The sequence below is a fragment of the Rhamphochromis sp. 'chilingali' genome (assembly GCF_963969265.1).
Source record: "Rhamphochromis sp. 'chilingali' genome assembly, chromosome: 13".
Lineage (NCBI taxonomy): Eukaryota > Metazoa > Chordata > Actinopteri > Cichliformes > Cichlidae > Rhamphochromis > Rhamphochromis sp. 'chilingali'.
Window position 1 is genome coordinate 37,131,897 of NC_137940.1, and position 17,842 is coordinate 37,149,738.

Here is a 17,842-nt window from a genome sequence, read left to right on the forward strand (position 1 = left end):
AAGTTGAATTGCAGGTAACTGCCTATGCAGAAACACTGTCTGAAAAACAGCACATCTATCTGGACTTGAACTCACCCAGTTGATAAAAAAGGCTTGGGTGAACTTGATGACCTCCAGCGTGACCAGAAGACTGATGGGGATGAGGTTGTTGAACAGGATGATGAAGGTGAGGAAGTTAAGGCCAAAGTTAGCTGCCCCACCATCTACAAGGGGAAGAGTTTTAGACAAAAAAAAAGAAGAAGTAATACACAGAAGACTCATCAGTGTTGGTTCATTATTATCTGTTAGTTAAATCAATATGCCCAAAGCTACTTCCAGCCAATGATCAACATTATCCCAATCTGGAGAATGTTTTGGGTTAATATCGTCCATTAGCTGGAATTAACTATTTCTTCCACCCAACCTCATCCTCTTACAACTCAACCGATTAGCAATCCAATTTAATGTCCCAAAGATTGAAAGTAGCGAACAGGGACTGAAATATCTCAAATGTCATTAGTGTCGCAGCAGCAGCAGCCTTGGCATCCAGCATGATCCAGGCAATGATTCCACAAAGCACTATGCAAAATGATGCCGGTTCCCCCGAGAGCCCCGAACAATTGGCAATGATCAACATGTAATCCCATTGACACCAAATATGAAAACAGGAGGGATGTGATTTACCTTTCCTCAGCTTGCAGGAGGTGCAAATGTTACCTTCCTAAACCCAAGCCTTGATCTTAGCATTGCGGTTGAGAGGGGCGAGCCCTTCCCCATGAAAGAACGATTCCAAAACAAAACAAAAAAACTGAATGGCACAAAGAGTGGCAGTGGCAGAATGGAAGCTATTGCTACAACAACACATGTAGGTGGGAAAATGTTTTCAGAAGTGGGGGGGGGACAAACAGATGCTCTCAAGACAAAGGAGGGAGATTCAGTCCATAGCACATTCTCAACCAAGAAGGAGTGGAAAAGAGTGGGTGGATTATGCCAGCACAATAGTTTGGGTGTTAATGACCATCACCTCACTTCAGTAGTCGTCTTATTATGTCACGCAGAAATGCTGCTATCGAACAACAGAGTGACACTGGATCGGACCAGCAGAGCAGCATTAAAACCTTAGCAAACAGGACATGCATAGGTCACAAACCAATCTGATGTCACTTGTATGTGAAAGTAATATGTTCTAACCAGCTGAAGTGAAGAAACTTGCACAAAGTTCACTGTAAACTGTTTGGTTGCATCATTCTAATTACGTTGTTTTAAATGGCGTGTCTATGCAAGAGCGAGAAAGCCTTTCCCCCTCATCATGCTGCAAGCAGAAGTGACAAAGTGTCAGTTAGCATTGCAACATTTGGAAGAACAGTCAGCATGACTACCTCCAGAAAGAGTGTAAGAATCAGTAACCATACATTCTTGTATTAGTTTGTCACGATTTCAACAACAAAATCTTTTTTTAAACAACATGCACAATCACAGCTTTCTGTTTGTGATGTGTGTCGGGATCTTTGCATTTACTCTTGTAATGCTGTTGAGTGGGTGAAGTTACAATAATTTAAGACAACAAGGCAGCGTGGTGAAATTGCATGTTTACGACGTGGCAGTTTCCCCACCTCTCTCTTTTACCACAGGTTGGATAATATGCACTGGACAGAGCCTCAACAACTCCTTATGGAAATCAAATCAGTCTCAAGATGGATGCTTGCCTTATAATTTACACTCCCCTCGACACTTTGATATGGAATCTTTTAAGAGTGGGTTTTAATGCCACTGAGGACAAAACCCTGAGAAAACCAATGAAAGCCAATGGAACACCTCATCAAAAGGGTCAGTGTAAGTCATAATGTAAGCTTGAACTGACCAGGGCACAACCTCTCCTACACAGGCCTATCAGGGTACAGAGTAATGGCCAGAGGGTCACGATAATCACTTTGCAGACCAGGTTCAGAGCTTCATCGCAGCAGCTGCCGCGTTAAGGAACTGAGCAGCACAAATTCTGAACTGCAATAACGTCTGTAATGTCAACATTAAAATTGAGCCATCTTCTATTATGGTTTGAGAACAGAAGTAAAAACTGAGCAGCTTTTCACTTCTATCCCTCCCCACTCTATCTATTCTTTGAAAAATCCACACAAGGAAAGATCGCTGCAGAAGCATTTAGAAAATGTCAGTTCTCGTCCCTTGGGCTGCACCACATGTTGTGTTCAGGCAATAAACACGTATAAGCCTCCTGCCACGAGAAGCTTCCCGAACACAACCTCATCTCCCTCGCAGTCAAAGTAAATGCTGCTCTTTATTTCTGGTGAAAAATGAGGTGGGAACAAATGATAGTCTGAAGCTTGGGAGCTGCAAAGCGTTTAACGTGACACAAAAAATGAAAGAAAAGTGAGACACTGTTTTTAATCAGGCACTGAAAAAAAGACAAAGGAAAAAAAACTAGACGAAGGTATAAGAGAGCTGGAGGGGAAAACCTATCGTTGGATCCCTGGTATGTGCTTGTCCATGGCATGGGCCCGTACAAAGTAGGGCAACCATATAGGGGGCGAGGGTAGGGGGCTTCATTTGCTTAGCAAAGGCAGAGCTTCAGTAAGGGATTAGTAAGGGAGGGTCATTCACGGATGGCCAAGGCTTTTAAATGGTTGTTACCTGGAGCTGTTAAAAAAACGACAACAAAGAAAACAACAAAATCAAACAGAACATTAGAAAGGAACAAAAAAGTACAGCAGCGCAGTGATATTCAACCATTTTTTCCCAATCACACTCATTCACGACACATTTATGCACGTCACGACTTTTCTCATTAACAGGGAATTCTCTTATTCCCACATTGCCACATATTTCACTTGTAAAGCGAAACACAGTTTTAAACTGAGGCAACACAAAAACGCCACGACACATACCAGCATTTAGGAACTTAAAATGACAAAGAAATAAGCTGATATGAACAAGTGAGACAAAATATGTGGAATTAGATGTGCAGCGTAGGCTGTCGGGACTCTTACAGTTGAGATCCATGTACCAAGCATCGTTGCCATACTGGCCCTTCCAAATGGTTTGGCCAATGGAGCAGACCAGAGAGATGGCCAGCAGGCATCCAAACAGCACAAGGATCTGAAAGTTGGTGATACGCTCCACGTTGGACAGCTTCAGAGGAGGCCGCGTGGAATTCTGGGTAAAACGTGAAAAAAGAGATGTGGTAAAAAAAACCAGAAGTAGAACAAACAATAGTGTTTCTCTGTTGTTGATGACAATATGAAACCCAAAAAACATGATCTGAGTCATAATGACAAACCACTTATGAGCATGTGAGTACTAACGCTTGAGAAGCACCAGTAGAAGCAGCCTGGCATACAGTTTGTACAGCATATATTAATTAATCAGTCAGTTTAACAGCTTTGGCCCTGTAACATGTATAAATACGTCACTTCTGCTCACAACAGTGATTGTTTTACTATTTCTACACAAATAATCCACAAATGTGCTTCACCTGCATGAGCTTTGTGTCATGTCCTGTGTAGACTACCACGCCGTGGATCCATTGTGTGTTCCTCAGCTGGGCTCCTCTCAGTAAGATCTGGTCTGGACCCAGTGGTACCGTGCTGTATTGAGAAGCACGGCTGACATTTTGCTGTTTAAATATCTCACCCTATCTCACCCTCAGTCAATAATTGTTGCTTTTACATACAACTAGTGAATTCATATTACCCTTTCAGACCATGCAAACAATAAGCGTACTCAATAACTGAAATGTACGGTGCTGTGCACAAGCATTTTCCACTTTCTTGTTTTTTTCTGCATATTTGTCACATTTACATCTTTCAGATCATCAAACACATTTTAGCATAAGACAAAGAATGAAATCATCATTTGAAAATGACATGGCTTATCTTTGTTTCAAAACAATTCCCATCAACAGGAAAACCCTTGATTTCCACTAATAATATTCATGTAAAAAGAGCTTTATTGGAACAGACTCCCAGAATGAAGATATGTTATCCTAGATATCCTAAAAGCATCCATCCAATGCATTTTCTCTACAATGGAAACAGATTCATAATTAAATATCACTGCAACAACGTCTTTCATTTATTCAGCAGAAAGATAAAAGATGCCCTGAAACCTCATAATTATTCTGGCTCTGTTCCTAGCTAATGGACTATTAAGTTAGTGAGAGGAGCAGCGAGCCAGTCACAGAGCTCTGCATCTGAGCCCACCTGTGTCCATCCAAGCGGATGTTCCCAACAAACTCATACAGATGTCGGTTTGGGCTTTCGCACTCCATCCGCCCGGACAGACGCATCAGGCTGTCAATTTCTTTTATGTCTGCAGTCACTTGGAGTCCCTGTTGGTGTAGTTACAGCAGCATTAAAACACACTGCATACAATGAGAACTTAAGAAAGACTAATAAGGAGATAGTCACCTGTCTGATTTTGAGGTTTGTTTCTCCATCCAGGTTAGATGTTTCAATGTAGCACATACCCTGTGGTTCACTGTTGTGGGGGGAGAGGGTTTAGACATTTGTGGTACGAGAATATAAGAGTAAAACTCTAAATTCAACCATATATTACACTATATTCAACCTGCTCTTGTTTTATATGATTATAACTATATATTAAAATCAATATGCAAAATAGTACTGATTATTTAGTAACTATTAGACAATAAAGTAAGTATGAGATAGAAAATGGCTATCACAGAATAGCAGCAGAAGATTAAAGCACTGCAAACAAAGATGCTATAGAGCATAGGTGTCAAACTCTGGCCCGCGGGCCAAATTTGGCCCGCAGCCTAATTACATTTGGCCCGCGAAGCCATACCAAATTACTATCAGAGCTGGCCTACTGGTATTACACAGCTAATATATATATTGTTTAGTATTAAGCTTTGCTTGTTCCATATTCAGTTTTTCAGCAAAACGTGTTTGAGTCCATAAGAAAAGATTCATTCTTATATCTGGAGGAATAAATATATTTCAATAAATATTAACGTTAGCCCGCGACTTTGTTCCAGTTTTGAATTTTGGCCCACTGTGTGTTTGAGTTTGACACCCCTGCTGTAGAGGCAACTCGGGAACTATATCAATGTTTTAGTGAAGTTAGCCATTTAATCGTACAGTAACACTCTTAGGAGAGACAACATCTTTGTTTGGTGCTGCCACTAAGCTTAACTGTCTTTCAAGAAAAGTGAAAGTACATTGCAAAGGGACAAGAGTAAAAAGAGAGAAAACACATCAGAGTGGGGCGATCTGAGCGAGCAAGCATACCCAGCACAACGAACAAAGCAGACATACAGACTCTGACAGACTCTGGGCACAGGGACAGCGTTGGAGCATGCCAGTTGTTAAGGTGAGCTGGGTCGCCAGTTAGCTACTGTCTTAAATTACCAATGTATTTACACTTAAGACAGTGACGCTTTACTCAACTGGTCAGCTGTTTTAGCCATCAAATAAGTTTTGTTTCATGGAAATGAGCAAAAGTCTATTGCAATTGTCAGGAAGTGACTTCTAGAGTAAGACTCTGTGCAAACTACCGCTTCGGTACGGAACATGCAAAGTTGACAAAACTATGAATCCGAGATGATTTCATCTTGGAATGCGACTGCATGCAACCTGCAACATTAAAACAAACTGCTGCATTCAGGGTGCCTTACAAGCCATGCAAGGATAACATATTCAAGACCCAAAGAAAGAATCTACAAAAAGGAAAACATGATCCTTTATGTCTAGATGCTTCATTCACTCTGAGCACTGTTAGAAGTTTCAGCCAAACATTTAAACGTGTCACATAACTGTAACATAAATTGTAACACAATAACTGCCAATGCCATGGCTGCTAAACTTCAAAGCGTGGTGCTCTTTGACCGAGGCGCTTAAATATCTGGTTGTTGCCAGCATGATTGCAGGCCTCGTCCTTCCACGAGTTTGGAAAATAAAATCTATCTCACTGTTTCAGGAGGATCTCTCATTCCGGTCCGTACACACAGCCCCTATCTCTCCCACTGCTGTTTTGTTCTCAGTGTTGCTTGTTTCCTGACCTGGATGACAGAATGACGAGGTCAGCCGGGAGGTGATCCCCATTTGCCGCTCTGATTACTTCCCCAACAGCCACCTGATATTACCAACCACGCACCAGCAGGGGGCGAGAGAGAGAAAGTGTGGCAGTTGTTCACACAGGAGGGGAGGGGAGGGTAAGAGAGGATGAGGATCGAAAAGTAGAAATGGAAAGGAAAAAAATAAATAAAGAGACAAACAGCAAACACATAAGGGGAGAGAGACAACGGTTTCAGTTTTTGGTAGATGAGAAGAGCACAACCATCAGTCCTGTGTGGTCAGAGGTTCTGTTCCCCTTTTCGGCAAACCATTTAGAAACAGCAAAACAGCTGGCAGCACTTGGATGCTGTCCCACCAGAGGACATGTTTTAACACAAATGAGACTTCCTTATCTTTTTAAGAAGAACTTCGGAACAATATTCAATAGATTTTAAGAGGGTAGAAAAACACTCAGAAGTTCTATTCACAGCAGGTCCAAATGGTTTTTGAAAAGGTGAAGGAGGTGGGTAGCCTCATGATTGATCAAATCTAATCAAAAGTCACATTACCATTACCCCACCTAAGCAAATGATGGTTATCCTGCCAGACTGCAGAGCATTTGATCATATTTAGCATCTTTTACATACCTTCAAAAGCATTTTGACAATGTGGATTCAGTAAATTATCTAACCATCACTTCCTTAGGCAGAGCGGAGATAGAGCAAGAAGAAGAAAGAGAGAGAAGTTCCCCACAGTCTGGCAGGCTCGTATACCTGGATGATAAAATGACAGCATCCGCAGGAACGAAATCACTGCCATTTACTTTAATAATATCGCCCACTTCAACCTGTGAAAAGAAACTGATTATGCTGTGGGACGCCAATAAAACAGCGTAAAAGAAAACATGAGCTCAACATTAGGTGCAAAAACTTCACAGCTTGAAAGAGTAGACTGTAAGCACATTAAAGCCCTAGAATAAAACACAGTGGAGAAACAGCTGGAGTCCTCATTCCATTAGAGCCAAACAGGAGCACCAAAACATTCACCGGAAAACAAAGCAACAATTTTACATTTCAAATACTACTGAGACCTGCACACTTTACAGCAAGTGACTCTGTGATGCAAAAAACAGATTGTGTGTGTCTAAGCCAGATCCTCAGTGGCTCCATGGTGTAGTGGTCAGCACTACACCATGGAGCTCCAGTTTGACACCGGGAGGAGACACAAACTCGGCCTCAGGAGGTCACAAGCTAGTGTTTTCCTAGTCATACCCCCGGGCTTGCATGAAACGCAGATCATGCTTGCATGTTTGATTTGGCACAGTTAGGCGACCCTTTAGGGAAATAAGGGCTGGAAGCTATCTAGGCTCAGAAATTCTTAGCAATAAAAAGATTAATATATGCTTACAGCTTCACAACTATTCAAGAACTAAGAACTGATCTGAGAAGGAAGCTGTGTTTTCATAGTTATCAGGAAATGCTGCATTTGAAAAAGCAGCATGGAAAGTTTGGTGAAGAAGACAGCACATGGATCCATTTCCTTTACATGTAGAGTGATCATAAACCTGCAGTGTGGACCTGTCTAGCTAGCTAATCACACTACTTTAATTTGAAGGCTGGCCTTGTATTCAGGTGTCAGGGTAACAAGCTTACATTACAGTGAAACACGCTTAAAGACTTTTAGCAGTTAACTAAGATTCCATCCAGCAATCAAAAAAATCATTTAATATCTTTTATGGTTAAAATTTTAGGACATTTGAAGAAACAATATTACATAAAAACATACAAAAATAAACCTAAAACCCACGAAGATCCACATCATTATAAATTATGACTTTGTTGGCAAACAAACAGCAAAGACAAGTTGATCATTTTGACCTCATTCAAGTTGCCCTGAAAGATTGGGCGCCAAAAAAGAAGTTTGGCACAGAAGCAGCTTTTACAATATGCATGATGAAGACGCTAAAAGCATTAATTATTCAAAACATAGCTTTTTAGAGAATCTTTCGTGTGGGTAAAGCAAAGGGACAGTTACATACCAACGGGTAGCACTGAGATTTCCTCCCTGCTGATAATTTATTGCATGAATCACATGTTGTATTAGATACAGTGACACTGCATACATCCAAAAACTCCCATAACACAAACTACAGTGGTGTGAAAACGTGTTTGCCCCCTTCCTGATTTCCTAGTGTTTTGCATATTATTTGGATTTTTTCCCCTTAATAATAAAAACCTTCATTTAGGAACTTTGTGTTTACTTGGATTATCTTTGTCTAATATTTAAATCTGTTTCAGGATCTGAAACATTTAAGTGTGACAAACATACACACATACAAAAAAAAAGGAAATCAGGAAGGGCCACCACTGCATATGTATGAGATTATTCCAGCGGTGACTGTTTGTATGCATCTGTATGAGATGTAGTTCAGTCGTCTCTGCAACAATAACAGTTGCACTTACCCACTCATCCATCTGTGGATGTGTCAAATTAATGTTAACATTTCTTTTCTAATGTTGTTCACTTATGAATCTGCGATTTGGGACAGCAACATGTTTACACAGACCATTCACATCCTGTTGTTATTTCAGTTCTCAACAACAAATTAAAAAATGCATTACGTCTCATATCACAGACAGCAGCAAGGAGAGATTTGGCTAATGTTGCACCGCTACATGCTGATTGGAGCTTTTAATGGAGGAAGCAGCATCACCATTTATTAAACTGTCTGGTGTGTCTTCTCCACACCGTCTGCCGAACGGCCCCAGCCACATTAATAGAAAAGTTTCATTATGAAGGATTCTCACCGTCCTCCAGCATTGCCTTCTAATGGCCGCCCACATGGAAATGCTGGATTAATTAGTTTAGGCAGGATAGTTTTGGGGGGGTGAGCTTTCTGTAAATGACGACAGCATAATAGCTTGTGAAAAGTTGCTGGATGGATGACAGGCTCGATGCTCCGGTTGAATGAAATTTGACTGGTTAGAATCTTACAATAACGATCTATCTATATATGCCTGTATTCACCTCCTCCTTAACGGGTGGATCTAAAACAAAACTTTGCACGAACATCATCATGCATACAGAGATTATTAACATGTGTTTTTGTTTTTAAAAATCCAGCACACTGTGCTAATCTCAGTATCCCTCTGCAAATGCATGAATGCCGTGTTTTCCGTAACTTCACATCCACCAACAGAATGTTGTTCGAGTCGCAGCTAAAAACAGAATGAAGAATTTGAAATGACACTGGAGGATTGTGACTAATAACGGCACACTGTGGAAACATACCTTCTCCCAGTGCACGATCTCCCAGGCACCATTCCTCAGTACTGTGATGAGTAAGGAGAGAGATGTGGTAAGTCTTATTAGGTCTCATTGAGACATACTTGCTTCCTGGCAACATGAATCCGTTTATACGACACTAAATAAAGGGTCAAGTTGTCTACAAGAGGAAAAGAGTTTTGAATACCTTGACATTCCTTTTTGTTGACAACACTGTCAGCATTGTGACGTTTCTGTAAGGAAAAAAGAACAACACACATGCTCTGATACATACTATTTTAAAATAATGATCTGAAAGAAGTCAGAGAACAACACTTGGGGAAAATCATGTCTTAGTAATCTACACGTATGCAAAAACAAACCCTAATTAACAAATTTCCCACGTGTGGGACTAATAAAGGTTATCTTAATCATACAGTCGTGGATTACAAGTGAACGCCCTAAAATTTGCTGACAGAAATGTACTGAAGAAGCTGACACTGTCCATATCACAGTAAGAGAGAAGGAGACTGCTATTTACAGTTCCTGCAGAGACACTAGAACTACAGTACAAACCCTTGTGTCACGCAGTGTTTTACCCAAAGTGGCCTAAAGTATAATTGCTGCACTAATAACAAATGCACACAGCTGGCAGGTGGATGTTTGACTCTAAAATGAATAACTATACATTTTGTGCTGCTGATATGCAACAACCAGCTATTTCTCGAATCTTTTAAAGTAATGAATTGATCCTAAAAATTCAGAGATCAGCTGATGTGAAACAAACAAACAAACCCATCAGCTGCTTCACATTCACGTAGCTTCTCCCTTCGTTCGAAACAAACCATACTGCCTGTGACCACATCAAAGTTCAACTCATCAGCATTACTTCCCTTCTTGTTGGCTGAACAGTCATGCAACATGCTGTGACTTTAACAGCTGATTCCAACAGACAGCTTGTCAGCTAGCATCACGGTGAGTAATAATGCGTTTCTGCATCAATCTCATATAAATGATCACACTGTTTTAAAACGCAGCTCTAAAAGCAGCCTGTGTCTTACTTAATTAACAAGGAAAACGTGTTTACAAGAGGAGGAGGTCTTTTCTCATTTAAGCTAATTTAACTTTTTTGAGTCATTTGAGCCACTTTAAAACACTGACAGTAAAGGTGAAGTGAGTCGTGTCACCAGGAATGAAAGGCTTTTAGCTTTTAGCATCCTACGAAGACTATTGTGTATATCCCCTCGTTCTTCCCATATGTGCGTTTGTTCAATTTAAAACAACGTCGTTTTAAAATTCCTGCAACATGCTTGTAGTGTATAATTAAAAAGCCTGCTGTGTCACGCGGCCTTCACCACCTTCACTATGCCCAGGAAAAAAAGAATTACTAGTAGAGACCTTTGGAAAGCTCATTCATCATCCCTTGTGCGAGAGCTGTCAGCTAATTTGATTCATCCACACACTATTAGGTCCGGCTGCACAGACCCTCTTCTATTCAGAGACGTGTAGGAGGAGCTGAGCTGTATTTGTAGCTACTTCACAACTTATACTGCCTTTTCTCAAATCCACTGTCCTTGCCTCCTTTGCACTTTGTGTCCCCGTGGACACGAAAAAAAGGATCTGCACGGTATTTAGATGATGTGTATAATCATAGTGCAGTAGAAGGCAAGCAGCGCACAGAGGTTATGCGTAACTACTGCAGTATTAGGTCTCTGTAGACCACAGCCACAGAGGGGAGATACAGAAAGCAGTGAAAGATAAAAGCAGCTACTGCAGTGTTACCTTGATTAACCTGCTTCAACATGGACCTAATGAGACATTAAGTAGCAGCGAAGGACGTTTAACCACAAGGACAGAAACAAGATTGTCTTTGCTCTTTCAGCTGCTTGTTTTAGGTGACTATGAGAGCAATAGGAAACTACACTGCTGTGTAAAACTGCACCACACACTATTGTTAAATACATCAAGGTATTATATTTCTGTTTCTCTACCATTTTTCAGCCAGCTGAAGTACAGCCCGAGTCTGCTGCTGCAGAGGAGGCTGCCAGCAACAAGGTAAAGTACGTGCTGTGCAGTGTGTGTCCATAGTGCATGATTCATGAAGTCAGGGGTCGATGTTGCCCTGTCAGGTCAACTTGTGAGAGACAGCGCAGCACAGGGAGCAGACGCGTGCGCAGGTGACCTTCAGCGATAAAGACGGAGTCATCACCACTCTGTTCCCATGTTTTTCACAACAGGCCAGGAGAGAAAGTGCTGCGCTGGTTTCCCTCAGCATGAGATAGCAGCTAATAGTATAGAGAAAACTCCGCTGGGACCTGCACAGAGGATCGCATTGCAGGGTCACTGCAATACAGTAAAATGCAACATTCTCTCACTTTGTTCGGAATTGCGCGCATCACGTTACTACACCACAGTACGCGAACGCTGAAGCTTCCAACTTCAACTCGAAAAAGATTAAACCGCACAAAAGCAACTATTCAAATCAATCTTCCTCCTACATACATATCAAGCATCTGTTCAACAGCTCCGGCTTGCTTTAGGCAGACCGCTGTTTTGTTTTGTTGCTACTAGCTGCCTCTGTACACGAGCATTCAGTATCTAGGTTAATTGACTGAATGAGTACTCAGGGTGCAGAAGGCACAGCTGTGACCTCTGAAGTGAGTGTGTGTGTGTGCACGGAGATGTCCAATCGTGTGTGTGTACACATGTTGGGGTGTTTCCTGCTGTGGTCACATAACCATCACTGCCTGATTCATGCTTCAAAGAAAACAGATGACATAAAGCGAAAGACGATCACAAACTCCTGCAAAGGGGACTGGACTATTTTAACCCTGGAGAACCCATGGGGTCGGCTCTGACCCCATGGGTTCTCCAGGGTTAATTTGGATTTTGCTCGATGAATTTCATTTACTGAGGCAACTGAACTTTGATAGGTTGTGTTAGCACATTTTTGTGGTGCAATATATTAAGGCATGCATGTAGAAAAGCTTTAAAATTCTGTGCACAAACTGCATAAAACAACATTTTTTAAAAAACCCACTACACTATAGTTTTGTCTGTACTGTCTGGATTGTATGGGGAGCTCCATATGATACCTGATTTGCACATGCTGCTTCAAACCGAATGCAAATTTGGCCTTCAGAAGTATGTTGATTGCCTTTTGATAGTTGCTGACAGCATGATTTTTTTTAATCAGGGTCTTGCTGATGTGCATTTATTAATTCCTGCACTAATGATGCTTTTCTAGGCCGGGTGGGTGATGGCTCTCAAGCAACGACTGCATACAAATAATGGACGTTAACCACTGTGACTGTGACCCGAGTCACTGCTTTGTGGAATACCATTCTAAAGCCATGCGTTTGGAGCTGTAGTGATTTAAGCCATTTCAATAATACACCTCAGTTTTTAGACTTTATTAAGAAACGCTGCTGCACAAAATCAATGAAACACATAAGCATGGCTCTTCGGGCTTTCACTTTAAGAAATAAATAGGTCAAATTACCAAAAACCTACTGCCAGCTCATTAATTGGAAACCAGACTTTTTAAATTGTGGACCTACTGCAAAAAAAGTGAGTGTATATGTATGATAGCCCATGGATTTAGACTTAAAAGTCTAAACTTTGCACCCTTTATCTTTGTCATTTCCACATTTTCCAAAGCCATGCAGTGGGCCGGACTGGGTCCAGGCCGGTGTAGTATTCCAAGCCAGTCTTACCAGATCCTCAATGATCTCCTTGACAGCAGCCACCACCAGGATAAATAGTAGCGGCACCAGAGTGGTCCAGCGACCAGTGGGAGACACATCTGGGATTTGCTAAAAGAGACACAAAAAGAAGAAACTCAGTTGAAGCTCGACTATCAAAAAAGCCACAAGGATTTTGGTCAGTAATGACATGATGACTATTTAACACGATTAGTTAGCAGTCGTTGTAAAAATAGTGGTTTCGCTAAATGTTGAAAAAGAAGAAACTTTTTATTTAACTGAACTTTCTTGAACGGCGCTGAAAGACAAAAAGCATTACTGCCAACCAGGAAAGGCACAGCAACCATTTCATCTCAACTTTAGTAATCAGTGATAGCCAAATTTAGTAACTGAAAATAAAAGCTTATCTTATCACGTCTCAGCTAGGTGACTCAACAGGAGAAAAAGAGTCGCCCTAAACTACCACAACTTCAATTAAATAAATTGTGATCATTTTTGTTACTCTCTCAGACTGGATATGTGCATGTTACAGAAAAACAGATATTGATATCAACATTAGCATCAGAATTCATGTTTTATTAGCTTGACTTATTATTTAACACACTCAAAAGAAAAAAGATGCAAATTCTGGGTCACATCCAGCACAAACAACTCTCTTAGTACCTTTATAATTCTCTCATTACCCCTGAATGTTTAATTCTTTTGGCTACCCAAGTCTTTCGACATTAACAGCCAAACATCAGCAAAATTAGAGCCAAGCCGGGCCTCGTGAGACAGCCCCTGTTACACCGCTAGAAGGAAACTTGCATGAAACAGATCTCTCGTCTCTCTCATCTGCATGGATGTTTTATTCAAGGTCGCAGCATCGACAGGGCAGGTAACGAAGACTCGCACTGGCTGCTGTTCAAAGCAGCTACTTCAAGGTCACTGGAATGAGTCCTTTCCCATCCTTAGAGCTCTCATTAACAAGAGATAGTCTGTCAGGATGAATATCAGCAAAGACAGAAAAGGAGTGCTATTGAGCTTTCCTTTGGTCCACTTTTTTATATCTTTCCTGGTAAGCTCTGAACACCTGAGATATGGATTTCAGCTTCTTTGAATCATGTAGCGATAATTGGCGGTCGAGGCTTTAAGTTCTCAAAAGGGATTAATGTTGTCTTATGCAGCAATCCACTATAAAGTTCTCTGGGCAAGAAATCCTTTGTTCTGCTAAATCAAAAGCAGTGCCAGCAATGCTGAGATCTGTGGCTACTGTTGGGAAATAATCAAAACATGACCACAGCTGATAATGAGAAAGAAAGTGAAACCCTCTTCCCAGGAGAAGCTCGTTTCTTTAAACAAATTTAATGGCTAAAGATTTGCATATCATCCCTGACCCATTTTCCAGTGTGGCTCTCATTCACTACTTGTGTGTGTAAGTCAACGCACAACGCAGTTCCTGCACTTCCTAGTCCAAAACATCACCAACCTGTAGTATCGCTGCACCCCATTCACAAAGCGTGTACACACAAATCTGTTTGAACCTAATAAAACGTACGAAACTTTCACACACAAATTCCTGGTGTATGAAAACACACAACAGTAACAAAACACAATTGGGAAAAAAAGAAATGAAATACTCACACACAACACAGAGATCACACACAGTTTTAATGCTTAGCACAGCAGAGTAGGGTCACATTTGAATTCTAAAAAGCTTCATTTCATAACCAAATATACCAACAGTCTCCTTGTTTGTTTTAATGTAATAGTTACGGCAGTAAAACTAATTTTACATTGTTCTGCAGATTAGTCTGTGTGCGGTCGGGGTAACAACCAGCTGGTAATGTTGCAACAGTTTGCCACATTAAACGTTGCCATTACTCAGTGTGTGTATACTCACTTTTGCATTCATTAAAAGCAGGCTTGCATTTTTGCTGGACATCACTTACACTCAAATTTCTTGGCAACATCCCAGTTATTGATGTTTCTCCAGTAACTGCAGTGAGTTACTCTTAGCTTAAAAGACCTGGCACTCCTGGTGTTTCTGCTCATCTTTTATTCATATTTTTCTAATCAACATATCAGCATATCAAACCATTGCTTTTTCCCCTCTTCTATTTTTCCTGTTTTTTCCGTTTGTAAAAATAATAGGTGCAATGCTTTGTTCAGCTTCATTATTTCTAAATATAGCGGAAAACGATGGAAGCGCGGACGTATGCAGACAGCTAGCACCAGCCCTATCGATTCTGATTCACTACTATGCTGCTGAGCAGGTTTCATGAACCTGATAATAACGTCTAAGAACTTACTTTGTGTTCCCCTGTAAGAACATTTCCATGACCACATTAGTGAACGAGGCCTATTGTGACGAGCCCGTAGATAAATCTCTTTTCCTTTTCAAGCAGACACACACAGTATTACATGTATTATTCATGATCAGGATCTATATAAAGCACTGCATCTGCATGTATGTTTGTGTGACTGAGTGCATATGAAATTACAGACGTGACCGAGAGAAATGGAGTCTAGGTCATGGTGTACGCTTAAAAAAAACATGAAAAAAAATGAATTAAAAAAGTTCAGTGGAAAGAAAGGAAAGTGATGAGAGGTGATGTAATTAACAACAAAAACACATCTTACCTGAAGGAGTGCAATGAAGAGGAAAAAGGCATTGGCTGCCCTCCTGAACTGTGAGTACAGGAATCGAGGGAGGAAGGTGAGGACATTATATTTTGCTGTGCTGAAGACCAGATCAAGTAGAAAACAAGGCCATGGGTAGAGGGAGCCAGCATGGATATGAAAGAGAGAGAAGACAAAGTAAACATTGGTTAATTGTAATAATCCAGTAACTCAGAGAGCATTTGGCAGAAGCTGACCACAGATCACAACTGACCCTGCTACGTTTACCAACAGTAACATCATCACACTAGTTACCCAAGTTACCCAATTTCAGTGGTAGCCATACATGCTGATGCTATAACAACCATATGACCATATATTTTAGTTGTCGTCCATCCTCTTTCAGGTCTTCTGGTATTGCTGAAATGGCCAGTGCACTCCTTTTACTTTTAAGAACGTACCAGTGTTGATCTGGCCATTGCTAAAGATTTTGCTATCTCAATAATATGTTTACTTTGTTTTTCTGTCTAATGATGGCGCCCCAGACTTTCCTTAACATCACTTTGAAAATGTATTTGAAAATTCCAACGAATAGCTAACAAATACAAGTCCAACTCTAAAAACCCAGCAGGCCTCACCTGGCCATGAAACTCACTCAATGATCCAGTTACCTTTGAGCCTCTAAAACAGGGATCTATGTAACTATAATTCCTAAACAGACAATACGATACTTTTGTTAAACACTGTGCTTCAGTCACATTGATTGTTTGATGTAAAATGCATTATGGTGATGCTCTAGCTGTACTTGTTGTGAAGCCATATATTTAGATCACCCTGGACATATAATTGCATAGCATTAAGCAGCTCCTTGCCCCTCCGCCCACCCATTCTACGAGGTCTTTTGCGATGCAAAGACTTGTCTGGATGTGCGACTGATGAACAGCAGAGCCCAGTGGACTCAGTGATCGTAAAGAATAATTAGGAGCAGGAAGTTAGCTGGCAGTCGGGTCATAAAGACCTCCTGGCAGATCTGTTGGTGCTAGGCTGGTGGAGCCATCAGCAGCCCCAAAGTCAGGCCTCCAGCAGTCTGATTTACAGCTGTGTTAAAGGGTCAGTCAGAGCAGCCACTTTGGGAGAAGATTTATACCATAGAAGGATGCCAAGCCACTGGCAGGGCTTTGCTTACTCACACGCAGACCAGAGCCTTTAGACATACACATGCAGAATATCAGCAAGTACAGTGCAACGAGCATATGCAGTTCAACATCAGTGATATCATTGTTTCCCTCCTGTTAGTCTGAATCATAGATGACAAGCATATTTTTTGCAATTTCACTTGTAGCACATCCAGAAGCACAATGTAGTCGCAGAAAAGCGGACAAGCTTTGAATTGCAGCACGGAGGAATGAAGAAAATAAACACAGTAACTGTCATCATGCCGGCCTGGTACACACTGCATCTGTCTGGCAAAGCAAGAGAGCAACATGAAGGCATTGTTCTGACAGCAGTACAGTGTGATACCAGCCTCACAAAGACCCATCAGAACAACTCTTCCTTTCATTGATACTTGGTCTTGGACTTCATATACTTCGTTCAATTTGTGTAATAATTAAAATCTCTGGGTAACCTGTAGGTGGGGTTTTGAGCAGGTGTTCCATGTTCACTCACAATGCCACAGCAGCAGCAAGTTAGCTGGAGAGCTAACACAACAAGTTGGAAGCTAAGAGGCAAACAGCAGCATTTCAGAGGCATTTCAAAGCCGCCCGCTTTTCCTTTTTTACCCAAAGTTCAGATGATGAGGCTTCAGTGTCTCTCAAATTCCCCTCTCATTATGCTTACTCAGAGAGACTCGTGCAAAGAGGAGTGGAAGACGTTCGTTTTTATGACACATTTGGTAACATAATGTCATCTTCAACTCGATTAATTATTATCTCACTTCACCTGCTTCTGTCAGCACACAAGAAACAAACTATTACGACTCCAAGTGACAGCATGCAGCAGTCAAAGCCAAACTCTTAGTATAAAGATCAGAACAGGAAAAAGCTAGATTTGCACATTCCTACTTCCTTAAAACACAACAAACAGGCTAAAACAACAACTGTACACTGAAGCAAAACTGAAACCAAGTCGCTTTATTCGGGTAGAATAATTATACATAATTACAATCATCATCAGAGGAAACTAAGACTAAAAAGTCAACCAACAAGTCAGACATGCAAATACAAGGAAGGAGGAAGAATATTTTCTGTGTCCCTTTGTTTGTCT

The 17,842-nt window shown here is 41.1% G+C and overlaps 1 protein-coding gene across 2 annotated transcripts in view; it reads right to left on the reverse strand.

The window, feature by feature from the left end:
* Positions 1–17,842, reverse strand: part of atp8a1 (ATPase phospholipid transporting 8A1) — a 119,325-nt gene that overhangs the window by 73,397 nt on the left and 28,086 nt on the right. Inside the window, exons 3-12 of one of the 2 annotated variants that reach the window (XM_080900484.1) lie at positions 15,599–15,698; positions 12,989–13,087; positions 9,481–9,526; positions 9,300–9,340; positions 6,014–6,087; positions 4,401–4,470; positions 4,194–4,321; positions 3,467–3,578; positions 2,982–3,147; positions 76–203 (exon numbers count right to left, since the gene is read on the reverse strand). In XM_080900484.1, coding sequence (XP_080756610.1) covers positions 76–203; positions 2,982–3,147; positions 3,467–3,578; positions 4,194–4,321; positions 4,401–4,470; positions 6,014–6,087; positions 9,300–9,340; positions 9,481–9,526; positions 12,989–13,087; positions 15,599–15,698 — 964 coding nt within the window. Of the gene's footprint in view, positions 1–75; positions 204–2,981; positions 3,148–3,466; positions 3,579–4,193; positions 4,322–4,400; positions 4,471–6,013; positions 6,088–6,781; positions 6,856–9,299; positions 9,341–9,480; positions 9,527–12,988; positions 13,088–15,598; positions 15,699–17,842 lie in introns of both variants that reach the window. The other variant, XM_080900485.1, reaches the window with a different exon arrangement.